Here is a 16912-nt window from a genome sequence, read left to right on the forward strand (position 1 = left end):
ATCAAAGTTACAGTGGTACTGAAAAAGTGACTTACAATGATTTTTCACATTTACAACCATTCAGCATCCCATGGTCATATGATCAAAATTCAGATGCATAGCCCTTGACTTAAATTTATGATGACTGCAGTGTTCTGGGGTCATGTGATCCTCTTTTGCGACCTTCTGCCAAGCATAGTCAATGGGGAAGCCAGATTCACTTAACAACCATGTTTATAACTTAACAACTACAGTGATTTACTTAACAACTGTGGCAAAAAGGTCATAAAATAGAGCAAAATTCATTTAGCAACTGTCTTGCTTAGCCACAGAAATATTGGGCTCAATTGTGATGATAAGTCGAGGACTACCTGAATTTGAATGAATGAACCTTTATTATGAAAGTACAACATGTGTACAGTGAGATTGGCTGGGCCTCCCTTCATGCCCCCACCAACACAACTCACAGTGACAACAAACCCACCATCTTGTTACACTATGTGAGCTAATTGTACAACGCGTGCCGGCCTCACAAGTCTATCATACATAAAGTTATTTCCCATTCAGGAGCCTGACAGCCCATGGATAGAAGCTGTTCTTCAGCCTGTTGGTGCAGCTGGCTGTATATAAAATAATCCAGCAAAGTACTGAATATCATCTATCCCATTTCAGGTATAGAAAATGATCAGATAGAAGTTGAATATATTAGGTGCCTCCATTTTATTTAAATCCAGGAGAGTCTATGTGACATAAAAATAGCTCTCTTCTATCACTCTCTGAAATCTATTGACCTCTGTCTAATGGGAGAGCTTAGCTGGGAGCTTTATAGGTTATATGTAACTTTAACATCATCGCTGGCTTGATTTGTTCCTAGAGAAATTGGGGAATCAATCAGCTGCTTAAGTAGGAAACTCCACACATATCCTTGGGAAATGTCAAGTTGACTATATCATTTCTGCTGGAATGGCACGCCACAGCAGCTGGTCATCCTGGCAGTATTAAGAAGGCACCACAGCTGTATATGAAACCATTCCTGGGAATGTTGACTTTATTGGCCCAAATTATCAAGAGTTTATGCCTTTGCACTCTGGAAAAGAAATAGCATGAAATACTCATTAGTGATTGCATCATTCTCTCCCATGCAAAGAACAAGAGCATGAAAAATGTTCTTTCATGTTTAGACATCTATACATAGTAACATCTTATTTATTTTATGTGTTCCATCCGTTGCTATAAACTTGGTAAGGGAATCTAATTGCCTTATATCGGACAAGATAATTTCCCACTTTCCTTATTTGAACTGTGCTTAGGAAATTCTTAGCTTTTTATACAAATCTAAATGCATGCTGAAAATTCTCTATAATGGGATATTCGTGCCTAGCTAAACTTATCCAGAAGTATATTTATGTAAATATGGATTTGTACTGTCATTATTTTATGCAATTATTTTTATCCCTATTATTATGCAGAATGAGGTGGATTCCCTTACACGATGAGAAGAACAATAGGAACAGCCTTCCCTGATAACATCCCTACAATGGAGACACATCTGTACAGGTAGTCCTTGACTTATGACCATAATTGAGCCCAAAATTTATGTTGCTAAATGAGAAATTTGTTAAGTGAGTTTTGCCCCATTTTATGACTTTTCTTACCACAGTTGTTAAGTGAATCACTGCAGTTCTTAAATTAGTAACATGGTTATTAAATGAATCTGGTTCTCCCATTGACTTTGTTTGTCAGAAGATCACAAAAGGAGATCACATGACTCTGGAACACTGCAACGGTCATAAATGTGAATCAGTTGTCAAGCATCCAAATGTAAATCAGATGACCCTCGGGATGCTGCAACAGTCATAAGTGCGAAAAATGGTCATAAGTCACTTTTTTCAGAGCCGTTGTAATTTTGAACGATTACTAAATGAACTGTTATGAGCTGAGGACTATCTGTATGTACCCTATCACTTGCCTTGTACTCCATCAATTTGCCATCTGTCCTTAAATACAATGGAGGGAACATTATCATATGCTGTTTGGCTTGATAGAAACCTATTGTTGACCATAAAACAAGAGTAAATAGATCTCCATGCCGTCAAGGTATAATTTGTAGTGAATAATATCATATATGTTGAGATAGTTTGACCCAACAAAATCTCCTGAGGCAGCTGTGCCATACCTCAGAGAACCAAATTACAACATGAAAACCATGACCCCAAAGTTGGCATTCTTATTTTTACAGAGTCCAAAAAACATCTACAGCTGTTGCTTCTCTTGCTGGCTACAGATAAGAAACTGCACAATTGGGAAGGGAACCAAAACACAAAAATAAAAACATGTTTTCAAAAATTAGAAATATTTGGGTGATTTTGAAATTTATTGATATTCTGTCTATGATTTACATAGCTGTCCAACTTTTTGAAGGTCACATACATCAATATATAAAAACCTCAAACAACATGGTAAATAAAATACCCATTCATCAACCATCAAAATGCCCCAAATTCATAAAGCAGGACATAAACACCAAACAGCTGGAGGTCACCAATTGTATAAACCACCTCTCAGAAAACAAGCTTATCCACCATTCTTGCCTGGTGCCTGGGGAGGGGTAATGGAAAAGAATGAAGCTTTGAAGACATTCCTCAAGGCTAACAGAGTCAGGGCCATCCAGATCCTGTGGGAGAAACTGTTCCAAAGGGCAGACACCACAGAAAAGTCAAAATCTCAAGATTTGGGCTTGATCACCCTCTGTTTCATTGGCATTATGAAATAGATTGAGCTGGTGTTGTACTCTCGGTGTGAAATAATAACCCACTTATTCTGCCTTAGAAGAAAGGTATGGTCCCCAGTTATTTTATTTTTTAAAAAAATGGTTCCTTCTTCAGTGGCTTGACCTTCATATTTACTCTGATAAATCCTGATATAAATCAGGATTAATCCACTATGAAATCAAAGGCAGTACAGAACCTACCAACTTTAAGCTAATGCATGCATTTGGCCTTGATGCTGTCAACAACATCCAACTCTGAAATTTGATGCTGATAAAAAGATTTCTGAAATCTAAAAGTTAATCTCCTTGAATCTCCTTTACTACAGTCCCTATAGTAAAATTCCAATTTTTAAGTGAGAAACTACAAGGTACAAAAGTAACTTTTATGATTAGAACAAAAGTGCTCCCTTGATCAAAGGCATATGTTGTCACTTGACCTTTTATTACTGAATACATTTGTTTCACCAAAAGGAAAAATCCAGTCTTCGATTATAGAAAATGGCATATTGTTCTCCACCTCCTCCTTTTTTTTACACTAGATAGGATCTTCTCAAAGTTTTATCTAGCTATCTTTTGTCAGCCATAGGGAAACACAACAGCAGTTCCAAACCTAGGTCCATCTTAAACTTCCCTGGTTAAAAAAAAAGGTCAAAACTCTTCTTCAGTAAGTGTGCAAATAAAACATGAGAGGAAATATGAGGAACACATGCCGGTTCCATTCCGAAGAGTCCATGGTCTCAGTTTCAACCTCCAATATCCTTCACTTTCTCCTGTGTTATCTGAACATGATTATGAAAATATTGAATGCCTCTGTTATTTGGAATTATTTATTCATATTGATAATGCAGGAAAAAAAATAAAAAGCATATATCAATCTTCGGATCTTGGGTGCTTAGAACTGGCCTTTTTCAACAGTGGCTTAAGATTATCTTTCTCAAGCTAGTGTGGCCCATATATTGATGTGGTCCATCAACATTAGATAGCTGTACTAAACTACATTAGAAATAAGACTGAATCCCAAAGAATTTAATGATCATCTGGACCAATACTAATTGAGACAGGCATATGCATTGACCCATATAGGAGACCCACTGAAATGTCAGATCCATGTCCTTTGGAGGACACCTGTAAGCTGCTTCACAACCCATTCCTTCATATCTATGCATTAAAAACATTTCTGCTAGGACCTATGAAATGAAACAACTGCATCAGTTTTCAGCAAGCACATGAAGACTTCTAAAGGACATGGCTCCTTTTTTGAAGACAATTGCTTTGCTCAAACTATCACATTCATTTAAATACTTTGATGGTCCTAATGCATTCCTTCCAAATGAACTGGGAAGTCATGGTTATCTTATGCATGTACATAGATTTTCATGCATAAACCTATGCCAATACATTTTTCTTCAGCATGGATACTGCTGCTTGTTTACATGTGATATATTCTGAATACATCAGAAATAAAAGGTATTAAGTCTTCTACTGAGCTCCAAAAAGCTAACTTAATATTTTTCTTATTAAAAGATAAGTGACTTAATACTTTCTTAGGAGAAACCAGAATATGGTATTTCTGTAATTTTAGCTCTTTTTAAGTGTTTGAATTCTTCTAGTATTCTACTTTTTTCACCCTATTTTATTTCAGTTTTCATTACTTTCTGAAATTCCAAATCTGTAACCTTTCTAATGTAAGGTAAAGGTAAAGGTTCCCCTGCACATGAGTGCTAGTCATTTCCAACTCTAGGGGCCAGTGCTCATCTCCGTTTCAAAGCCGAAGAGCCAGTGTTTTTCCAAGGACGCCTCCGTGGTCATGTGGCTGGCATGACTAGACGCCAAAGGCACACGGAACGCTGTTACCTTCCCACCGTAGTGGTCCCTATTTTTCTACTTGCATGTTTACGTGCTTTCGAACTGCTAGGTTGGCAGAAGCTGGGACGAGTAACAGGCGCTCACTCTGTTACGCAGCACTTGGGATTCGACCTGCCAAATTGCCAACCTTCTGATCGACAAGCTCAGTGTCCTAACCCACTGAGCCACCGCATCCCTTCTCTTTCTAATGTAAACATGTATAAATTTGGCCATTGACCATAATAAGGTAAAGGTTTCCCTCATCCAGTCATTTCCAACTCTAGGAGGCAGTGCCCATCTCCATTTTTTAGCTGAGGGAGCCAGTGTTGCCGACAGACATTTCTATGGTCATGTGGCCAGTGTGACCATACGCCGATGCGTATGGAATACTGTTACCTTCACAGCAAAGTGGTATCTGTTTATCTACTTGCGTTTGCATGCTTTCAAACTGCTAGCTGGGCAGGAGCTGGGACAAGTAACAAGATCTCATGCCGTCATGCAGCACTCAGGTCTTGAACTGGACAGCGTCTTTAGCCACTGAACCACCACATCCTCTTGACCATAACAAAGGCCAATAATGTTACTAGTTATTTAAAAAGGGACTAATCAGTTCATTCACATTCCTCAAGAACTGATGCATTAACCACTATTACTTAGAATAGCTAAAATGAAAATATTATAATCAACAGCAATGTATCATTGAATACCAGATAGATACTAAGGCCAAATACTGGGGGAGAACCATTTTACTGTGCCCTAAATTCTTTGAAAAAAGATACTACTTGCTCTAATCTTTCAAACTCTTCTTTGATCTTTCTTAATATTCTCTCCTAATCTTAATGGATAAGTCCAAAATATGTTCATCTAACCTATCTATATATAATAAGGTTAGTTCTTTTGTTGAAACTCTTACTTATGCATATTCATCATTAGTTTAAACTCATAACACAGGCTGAGGAAATGCATTTCTCACATGTTTCTTCTGAAAAATCTATCGTGGAATTGCAAAGCAAGTCCAAGTTATCAAATAAGTGATCTGAGTGGAATTTAGGAGTGACTTATTTCAGGTATAGTTACTGACTTACTTTGGTTAGCTGCTTGTCTAACTTTAGTGCTAATTAACTGCATTACACCTTGACATTATAAATATTTATGTGCATTCCCCCAAATTGAATCTCATATTTTTAATCACACAACCTGTTGACCACAATATAAAATGAAACTAATTCATCAATCTAATTGAAATGGCTTATTCTGGGTTGTGCCCCTTTGTGTCTTTCCACTCATGCACAACAATCTGGGAGTTGTGAGTTTAATTAAACAAAATATTGATAAGTACTTTGCACTGAACTGCAGCAGTATATAACTGAAAGAAATGTGGAGAGCAACATGGAAGGAAAAATACATATTTCACATAAATCTTTTTAAACAACAAATGAAATATTAATCAAGTAGAAACTATACATTGATAAGTGCTTCAGGAATAATCAAGTGTCATTAAATGTTTTTGCAGAAGCATTTTCCCTTCCTCACCAGTTTGATTTCTATCATCTGTGATATGTAGTTGTCATCCATGATTCGTAGTTGGCAATGATCCAGTATTGGGTCTCAGCTTCTTTGGCTTCTATCTAAATTGAAAGTTCTAGGTCAGAGTACTTCTGCTGACTCTGGGTTCTGCAGATTATCTAATCTACAGAATCCAAAGTTAGTAGAAGTACTCTGACCTAGAACCTTCACTTTTGAAGGTCATCTATGAATCCATACTTGACCTGGAACAAAGTAGTTGTCTTTCAGACTCATCAGTGTTTCGGTGAGTCCAGATCTCCACATTTGCTCCCATGGAATGTGGTCTAAAAGAAAGAGTTTCAAATTTGATATAAGTCTCTTTTGCAAGTTCATCTTCCTTGATCAATTTTGGTTTCCTATGAAGCATCACAACTTTATACAGTAAGAAAAAAATGAGTGGTATTGCTATTGCACAGGCTATCCCACTAGCTACTAGCAAAATAGAAATAGGATATTTGTCTTCCATATTAATTCCATCAGTGGAGAAAATGATGCATTGGTCTTTGGTGGGGAGCATCTCTGTGGGGCATACGCAGGCCATATACTTGGTGCTAGGCTCCAAACCATCTATTGTCACTTTGTTTTTTGTGGGATCTGGATTTAGTGACACCTTCTCTTTTTCCCCATATTTGGAATACAGCACAGTCAAAGCAGAGCTATTAGAGACATCAATATTTTTCCACATTAAGGTCACTTTTTCACTCGTTTCAGGAATTACTCTTAAGTTTTTTAGAGTAACATTTTGTTCATCTGGTGGCTCTACACTGAGTGATGCGTCCAATTGCTTTTTCCTTCCATTAGCAATTGTGTTCCCATTCTTTTTGTCAGCGGGCATGGGCTTGGGTTGTTTTGTGTCAGTTCCTCTTTTGGTGGTTAATTTTTCAGTGGTAGCCATAGTTGTAGAAGGAGAGGTGGTTGTAGATGCTATTGTAGAAGAAGAAAGCGTCACATTGAAAAATTCTGGTTTGATATCTTCTTGGGTTATATTTGCTTGATCTGTTCCTGTCTTCTTGCCATACTTTGGGGAAGGTACCGGTGTGGTAACAACACCAATAACAGTGACAGTAACAGAAGCTTCTGACATTCCAGCGAAATTTTTGGCCTTGCATCTATAGTCTCCTGCATCTTTGTAGGAAATGCCTGTCAGACTAATAATGGACCATCTTTCACCTTCTCCTGGACTTTCTTCAATAACTGGGGAAGAAAGAAATACAATATAAATGGCAATTAAACATATACTACTTACAAATAAATGAATTTGAATACAGGTATTCCTTGACTTACGACAGTTTGTTTAGTGACTGTTCAAAATTACAACGGCACTGAAAAAAGTGACTTATGACCATTTTTCACACTTATGGCCACTCTAGTGTTCCCATGATCATGTGATCAAAATTCAGATGCTTGGCAGCTGACTCAGATTTATGACCATTGCAGTGTCCCAGGGTCATGTGATCACCTTTTGCAACCTTCTAACAAGCAAAGTCAATGGGGAAGCCAGATTCACTTAACTGTATTACTAACTTAACAACTGCAGTGATTCATTTAACAACTGTGGCAAGAAGTCAAACCAGAATTTTTCAATGTGACGCTTTCTTCTTCTACAATAGCATCTACAACCACCTCTCCTGCTACAACTATGGCTACCACTGAAAAATTAACAACCAAAAGAGGAACTGACACAAAACAACCCAAGCCCATGTCCACTGAGGTAGGTTCTCCTCCTACCTCCTGGACCGCTCGCAGTCGGTGTTGATGGGAGGGCAGAGGTCCGCCCCGAGGCCTCTCATTTGTGGAGTTCCTCAGGGTTCGGTTCTCTCTCCCCTCTTGTTCAACATCTATATGAAGCCGCTGGGTGAGCTCATTCGTGGTTTTGGGGTGGGGTATCATCAGTATGCTGATGATACCCAGCTTTTTCTTTCCACCCTGAACCAACCCAGTGATGCCCTCGACGTGATGTCCCGTTGCCTGGAAGCGGTCCGGGTTTGGATGGGGAGAAACAGGCTTTGTCTCAATCCTGCCAAGACTGAGTGGCTGTGTATTACCGGCATCTGACTAACCAATCTTTTCCATCCTTAACTATGGGGGGTGAGGTGTTACCCCCCGTTGATAGGGCCCGCAACTTGGGTGTCCTCCTGGATTCACGGCTCAGTTTGGAAGATCATATAGGAGCCGTGGCCAGGGGAGCTTTTGCCCAGGTTCGCCAGTTACAGCCCTATCTGGACCGAGATGCCCTACGCACAGTCACCTCCCAGCTAGACTACTGCAATGCTCTCTACATGGGGCTGCCCCTGAGGACCACTCGGAGGCTTCAAGTGGTGCAGAATGCAGCCGCGCGAGTTGTAATGGTAGTCTCCTGATACTCCCATGTAACACCTCTTCTCTGCGAGCTGCATTGGCTTCCAGTTGCCCTCCGGGTGAGATTCAAGGTGCTGGTGATGACCTATAAAGCCCTAAATGGCATGGGCCCGAATTATCTAAGGGAGCACCTGCTGCCAGCGTCAATTTCCCATCGTCCTGTGCACTCCCACAGGGAGGGCCTCCTCAAGGTACCACCAGTCAAGGATTGCCGACGGGCGATCCACAGGGGGAGGGCGTTCTCTGTGGGCGTGCCTGCCCTATGGAATCAACTGCCAACGGAACTCTGGACTGCCCCCGACCTTCGTTCATTTCGCCGGGATCTAAAAACCTGGCTCTTTGAACTATCTGGTCTGGACTGAGGGGTTTAATGTTTTTAAATTGTGATTTTATTTTTTTGCGGCTAGGCTTAATTTAATTTTATTTTAATTTTATATTGTATTGTTTTTAAATTTTGCCTTGTAAACCTCCCTGAGTCCTTTGGGAATAGGGCGGTATATAAACCGAATAAATAAATAAATAAATAAATAAAATTGTACTTGATAAGCTTGCTGCCCTGGGGAAGAGGGAGGTCTGACTCCTGAGCTCAGGCTGATCTATTTTAATGCCAGGTCTGTTGTGAATAAAGCTCCCCTCATCCATGACTTGATCGAGGAGGAAGGCGCAGACCTGGCATGCATCACGGAAACCTGGCTGGGCCCAGAGGGAGGGGTCCCTCTGACTGATTTATCCCCTCCAGGTTTCCGTGTGCTACATCAACCTCGAGCTCAGGGTAGGGGAGGTGGCGTGGCGATCGTTATCAGAGAGACCCTCCATCCGCGGGAGGCCACTGCCCCTCAGATAGACGGATGTGAATCCCTCCTCTTAAGGTGGGGTCCTGGTGGTCAGTTGGGCCTACTTCTGGTATACCTCTCTCCAAGCTGCACAGCAACGGTTCTACCCAAGCTACCTGACGCCATCTCAGGATTGGCGGTCGAATTTCCAAAGCTTATGGTACTGGGAGACTTTAATCTACCTTCCCTGGGCAGTGCATCAGAAGTGGCCCGAGAGTTCATGGCCTCCATGACGGCCATGGACCTTACTCAAATTACTCAGGACCCAACTCACGAGGGAGGAAACATGCCGGATCTAATTTTTGTCTCCGGGCAGTGGCTAAATGGGCTGGGTGGGGTTACTCCAACATCACAACCCCTTTCATGGACAGACCACTACCTCCTGCAGTTGGGCCTCCGTCACGTCACCCCCCGATGTCAGGAAGCGGAACCGACCAGGTGGTTCCGCCCCAGGCGCCTGATGGACCCAGATAAATTCCAGATGGCGCTTGGATCGATTCCCACCTCCCTCTCCCACAATCCGGTCGAGTCCTTAGTTAATGCCTGGCAACAGGCTGCTTCGGAGGCGCTCGACCGCGTTGTCCCTTTGCGGCCTCTGACCCGGCGCAAGTCCCGACTCGCTCCTTGGTTCTCCAAGGACCTGCGGGAGATGAAGCGCCAGAGAAGGGGCCTAGAGAGCATTTGGAGAGCCAGTCGGTCTGAGTCTGACCGAACACAGTTAAGATCCTTTTCTAGATCCTATCTTGTGGCAATGAGGGTGGCAAAGCGCGCCTACTTCACCACCCTCATTGCGTCCGCAGATAATCGCCCGGCCGCCCTATTTAGAGTGGTCCGCTCCCTTTTAAGTCAAGAGACGGGAGAGGACCCCCTACATGGACGGGCTGAGGAATTTAGTAAATATCTGGTGGACAAAATTGCTCAGATTCGGGCTGGTCTGGACTCTGACTGGGCAGTATCTAACGAGAGGAAATCGATGAAGTTGGCCAAGTACATCTGGGAAGAGTTCGATCCTGTGACTCCGGATGAAGTGGACAAGATCATGGGGAAACTAAGTGCTGCCACATGTTTGTTGGACCCGTGTCCCTCCTGGCTAGTCTATGCTTCTCGGGAGGTTACACGAGGCTGGCTCCTAGCAGTTATCAATGCCTCACTGAGTGAAGGGTACTTCCCTGCTGCCTTGAAAGAGGCGGTGGTAAGGCCCCTCCTCAAGAAACCGGCACTGGACCCAGCTGTTTTAAACAACTTCCGTCCTGTCTCCAACCTTCGCTTCCTTGCGAAGGTCGTTGAGAGTGTGGTGGCGCGACAGCTCCCTTTGAACCTGGAGGAAGCTGAATATCTAGATCCGTACCAATCGGGTTTCAGACCGGGGCACAGCACGGAGACGGCATTGGTCGCGCTGGTGAATGATCTCTGGCGGGCCCGAGATAGAGGTTATTCTTCTGTCCTGGTCCTATTAGATCTATCAGCGGCTTTTGATACCATCGACCATGGTATCTTACTGCGTCGTCTTGAGGGGCTGGGAGTGGGAGGCACCGTTCTGCGTTGGTTCTCCTCCTACCTCTCGGACCGTTCGCAGACGGTGTTGGCAGGAGGGCAGAGGTCAAGCCCTAGGCCTCTTAATTGTGGAGTGCCTCAGGGTTCGGTGCTCTCGCCCCTCCTGTTCAACATCTATATGAAGCCGCTGGGAGAGATCATCCGTAGCTTCGGGGTGAAATATCATCAATATGCTGATGATACCCAGCTATTCATCTCCACCCCGAACCAACCCAGTGATGCCCTTGATGTGATGTCCCGTTGTCTGGAAGCGGTACAGATTTGGATGGGAGAAAACAGGCTTCGACTCAACCCGGCCAAGACTGAGTGGCTGTACATACCGTCATCTCGTTTAGTCCAAGAGGTTCCATCTCTGACTATAGGAGGAGAGATGTTACCTCCCATTGATAAAGCACGCAATCTGGGCGTCCTCCTAGATTCACGACTCAGTTTTGAAGATCACATTGGAACCGTGGCTAGGGGGGCATTTGCCCAGATTCGTCTTATATACCAATTGCGCCCCTTTTTGGACCGAGATGCCCTACGTACAGTCACCCACGCACTCGTTACCTCCCGTATTGATTACTGTAATGCTCTCTACATGGGGCTGCCCTTGAAGACCACCCGGAGGCTTCAGCTGGTGCAGAATGCAGCTGCACGGGTTGTGATGGGAGCTTCCCGATACTCCCATATTACACCCCTCCTGCGTGAGCTGCATTGGCTACCAGTTGCCCTCCGGGTGAGATTTAAGGTGCTGGTACTTACCTTTAAAGCCCTACATGGCTTAGGTCCGGGATACTTGCAGGACCATCTGCTGCCGGGAACAAATTCCCATCGTCCAGTACGCTCACACAGAGAAGGCCTCCTCAGGGTACCGTCAGCTAGGCAATGTCGGCTGGCGACCCCCAGGGGGAGGGCCTTCTCTGTGGGAGCACCAACCCTATGGAATCAGCTCCCCCCTGAGCTTCGGATAGCCCAAAGCCTCCAATCCTTTCGCCGCGGCCTCAAAACACACCTGTTCCACCAAGCTGACCTAGACTGACAGGCATTTTAATTAATTTATATTTAGTATTTTTAATTCATTTTAAAATTCTCTAATTTTTTATTGCACTGATGTTCTCAATTTTCATTTTATCTTGATTTATGTACTTATTATATGTTTTATTGTGAGCCGCCCTGAGTCCTTCAGGAGATAGGGCGGGATATAAATCCCATCAATAAATAAATAAATAAATAAATATATGTATATCTCTATCCTTATCTCTAGAGAGAGAGAGAGAGAGAGAGAAGGGGGGTGTTCTTTTATATATCATTTATTGCCAAAAATCAGTTTTATGAAGCAAATTGATAGAGCTGCAATTCAGCAGTGCAGATGGTACTACATAATTGAATTTTGAAAATGTATATATACATTGAAGAAAGAGAGAAAAGATCAAAACCCTGATAGAGCCCATGGGAAAAGGTCTAAAAGAATAACATTCAATCTTTAGGACCTCCTTGTTAGGAACAAGCAGGACTGCCACATGATATGATAAGTTCTTCAACTAGATGTCCTCAAAGGTCCATCAGAGATACTCCAGTGGATTCTTCCCTGAGCTGGAGTTGGACTAGATTATTTCTACACTGTCTTCCAGCTCTATGATTCTAGGGACAATCAAAAGCCTTGTCACAACCATTCAGTTCATTCTTTCTGTCATGACATCAGTCACATTGATTGAAAAATGTTAAAATCAACAGAGAACATTTACACCTTCCCATTTCTAGGCAAATAAGAGCCAACTCCTATTTAGCTCAAGATTGAACACAATGTGCTACTATTAATCTCAGAAACCAATTCAAACATATAAGATCCAATTCAATCAAAGTTATGGTGGTGTAAAGTTTGGCAAATTGGACAATATTGCAACACGGGTTTATAGGTGCTTGTAGAGTAAAGGATGATTGCATGTTCTTATAAATTGTATAAATTGTATGTACAGTATTTGTATTTATGCTGCAGGGTGATTAACACTACTATTTCATTTTTTTTAAAAAAATACATGCTTGACAAAATTTTAAATAGAAAATTGTGTGTTTTGAAAATACATTCCCACTTGGCTTCTAGATTTTCATCAGAGTATCGTGGAGCCTTCTTTTCAAATATTTTTACTCAAGTGAAAAGAAACAATTTGTTCTCTAAGGTTTTTCCAATTTCTAAAACTCAGTACAGTATATTGATTAAATATGTATGTTTATTTCCATGAGTACATTTAAAGTAGAAGTCTTTTTCTCCATTTCAATTCATAAGCTAAGAACTGAACTTGTACCTCTCAAACATTAAGCCATCACTTTAACACATCTTGGTGTTTCTCAGCAGGCGATTTTTTAAACATAGTGTACCTGTATAGTCCACTGGTATGTTGTTTGATCTAAGCCAGGTGAGTTGTGGCGTGGGATATCCAGTTGCATCACAGCGTAAAAGCACGTTGCTTCCTAGGGATGAGGTAATTTTTGTAGCTGAAGTCATTACTGATGGCTTCAAACACTGTTCCAGTTCTGCTCTTTGAAACAAGATCCCAGCCAAGCTTTCAGGTCCATTACAAGCCACAAAAGGGTCTAGAAATATAAGAGCACTATCCGCAGTTTTGGAACATTCAATCAGCTTGGAAATACGACAGTCACAATACCATGGATTGTCCTGCAGACCTTAACAGGGAAAAATAATCCAGTCATAATAGCAACTTAAAATAAATGATTTGACAAATTATGGGACCAAATCTATTTCCCTCTGATAAATCTAATTTGTGTGTGTGTGTGTGTGTGTGTGTGTGTGTGTGTGTGTGTGTGTGTGTGTTAAAGAAGTGATAAGCAAGAAATACCAAGATTATGATATTCAATTGTTTTTTTTTAAAAACTAGAAAAACATACTTCTACAATTACAAAATTAATTTGTGCTTACTTAACTACCAATCAAAGAGAGTGAAAATGGAATAATGCCTGGCTATATTGAAGGCAGGCATGAAAATGGAAATTTTATACTAGGAGATGTCAATTAATGTGTTCAAAAAAATTTAATTTTAAAAATTAAAACTTTATTTGGTCTAGGGCTGAATAAATAAGACAAGATAATCTTTATTGTCATTTTTTACTGTGAACTGCCAATGATCTTCCTACCCTAGTTGAATTAAGCAGTAATTCCTTACCAGCAGTAATTCCTTACCAGCTGTTATAACATATCACATAGCACAGGTCTACAGAGAGGACTAGTCCAGTCTTGAATATACCAATTCAGAAAACATTAAAGTCTGCTCCACTAGGTAATATGGCAGATTGCACTTAACTTGCTGAAGCTTTCAACAAACAAATGTGATCATCAAAATGAGTTAACTAATTTTCTTATTGAATGTCTAGTGAACAATGAAATGCCAAACTCAATTGTAACAAGTGCACATCCAGGCCATCAACAGAACAATTGTTAAGTATGAGAACAATAGTTGATCAGCTACTGTGAAGCTGATTGATCACAATATTTGAGTTCATACTATGAACTAATTCTGAATTCTCTCAGAAGACACAATTCAAAGAAAGAAATCAAATTGTTCATGCTTACCTAATATGACTCTGTGCACCAGAGTATCTGTATTTCTGGGTATTGCTGTTTCAGAAATAGGAAGCCAGATATCCATGAGGTCTGAGGGCAAGGAGGTTAATTTGTTGCTAGATATATCTAAATAAGTGAGATTTCTCAGGTATCTGCCAGCCTCAACTGGAATACTGGTCATTTTGTTATTGTGTAAATCCAGAGTTCGTAGATTGGGCATCTCAGCCAAAGACTCCCAAGGGAAACGCAACAACAAGTTGCCATCCAGACGCAATTCATGTAGCTGCTTTAACTTATAAAGGCTTCTGCTATCAATGTTGGTGATAGAATTGTATGTAAGCCATAGATATTTGAGGTCCACCAGGTAATAAAAAGCATCTGCTGGAATTTTTCTTATGACTGTCTTTTCTATCCGGAGTTTTACACAGTCCACAGGAATATTGATAGGGATTTCAAACATATCAGGGTCATTACAAAGCACAGACCTAATAACAAACAAAGAGAAGCTGCTAAAGTTATATAGGCTTTCATAATGCATTAAAAAAAACTGTGGTCCTACTGACAAATCAATCCAGCTGTGCTCACTATGGCTCTTTTGGATAAATCTTCTTTCACATAATGGGGGATGGTGAGGAAGTATATACAGAAGACAGGAGACACTTCCGCCTCTGTCCAAAGAAGTTATATATAGTCATGGAAAGCAACTGATTTGTCTATTGAATTTTGTTCTATAATATGATAATTTTAAAAGTGCTGCTTCTTTTCAGTAGCTGGAATCAAGAATCATCAGCATCAAACACCTTTCGTGCACCCATATATAATTTATATGAAATTTAGAGTTAATAACTGGAGCTTTAAATTATTAAGAAAATAAATGCACATGTAAGAATTGTACCACTTCAGGATTAAGCCTAGTGAAATAAGATACGACAGCCTGAACAAAGAAGTGACAGAATAAAGGACAATCCCCAAATTAAAGTAGGCTTAAAATATACTGCACCCAGATCTTATTACATTTAATTAATCCTAAACTCTCCTTCAAAGAACACAGGATGGCCTTTAGATATTTTTCCCTTTCTCGGCACATTTTATCATTACAATCCTGCAAATAGATGAAATCGATACATATAATTATCTCTAGGTCATCAAAGGAATTATCTCCACACTCCTAATTTGATACTATCTCTTCTATCAGACAGAAAACATGACATTTTTGTAAAATGCGTTTGTTGTTATTTATAAAGGAGGTTCCTTCATTAAATTACTTTAAATATAGCATATGTCAAAACTTATTTTTATTTTAAATTACATGAGCATATAACAGCAGCACTATGAAGAAACTTGCTTCATATTGGACATGTGGAGAAATTAATAAGGTTTATAATTATTGTCCTATTCACTTGGAATCATTTTGTATATTATCCTATTTTTTTAATCAAGAAAAGGTTTCCACATAATGCAGATACAGCATTGAAACCTTCACCTTGATTGGATGACATTGGGTAGCCAGTGTGCTTACTTCTGTCTGTGAAAGAAAATAAAACAATTTTTCATAAGACAGTAGAGCAAAAAAATATATCCTTTTACACAATATTTTTACATATAGTATAATGGAAGGGTATTATTTTACATCTAGGTAACCCAGTTTCACTAAAACTTTACATGTACAGACTGGATAAGGAATCTCACTTTTCGTGAACTGGGTACAGAGATGCTAAGTACAGTATAAATACTATGCCCAATTTGGTTAGAATTTCAATCCCCCCCCTCTGTGTGTGTGTGTTTCTGTGTATGTGCGCATATGTGTACTTATGTGTACCTCTAGCCCACTAGTTTCTGCTTATCATCCAATCTGATGGGATATGTGTGACTAGTTAGCCAATCCATGATTACATCAGATTTTAAAACAGTCTTCCAAAAATACAAATCTCTTCTTAAAATTTAATTACCATGTTTTTGTTGTTATTCACTAAGGATAGGAATCTTACAAGTATAAAACCTACTTGAAAAGTCAAGAAAACAAATACCTTGTTCTGGTTCCATCACTCATGCCATGGTAAATGCAGCTGCATTGAGAAGGGCAGAAACCATCCACTTCTTCCAAAATGGTCATCATGATACAAACAGCAGCAAACAGATGCATGGTTTCTTTCCAAGACAATAGGTAAATCCAAAATCGAAGATCTTTTACTCCTAGACAATCATCCTGGGTTCCACGCTTGTGCATATAGCTTCCATTTAGTCAGAGCAGATTACCCTGGATTATCTGAGATCTGCAATTACTTAACCTTCAAAGGTTCTCTGCAAATGCTCATTTGACAACACTAGTTTTTAATTGTGTCAAAGGAGGAATGCATTTTTAGTAAAATTATATCCATCTTGAAAGCAAGACTACTAGAAAAAAGAAGTTAGATACTACAATTTTTTAAAAATTGCAAGTGCAATTTA

General features: G+C 40.4%; 1 protein-coding gene across 1 annotated transcript; it reads right to left on the reverse strand.

Annotated features, from left to right (window-relative positions):
• Positions 1–6344: 6344 nt before the first annotated feature.
• Positions 6345–16607, reverse strand: LRIT3 (leucine rich repeat, Ig-like and transmembrane domains 3; the record flags this gene model as incomplete). The annotated part of the gene is made up of 4 exons (XM_083367750.1): positions 6345–7354; positions 13264–13569; positions 14474–14949; positions 16492–16607. 4 exons carry the CDS (start codon positions 16605–16607, stop codon positions 6345–6347), a joined length of 1908 nt encoding a protein of 635 aa, XP_083223876.1.
• Positions 16608–16912: the final 305 nt, after the last annotated feature.

This window comes from Vipera ursinii, assembly GCF_947247035.1.
Source record: "Vipera ursinii genome assembly, chromosome: 7".
Classification (NCBI taxonomy): domain Eukaryota; kingdom Metazoa; phylum Chordata; class Lepidosauria; order Squamata; family Viperidae; genus Vipera; species Vipera ursinii.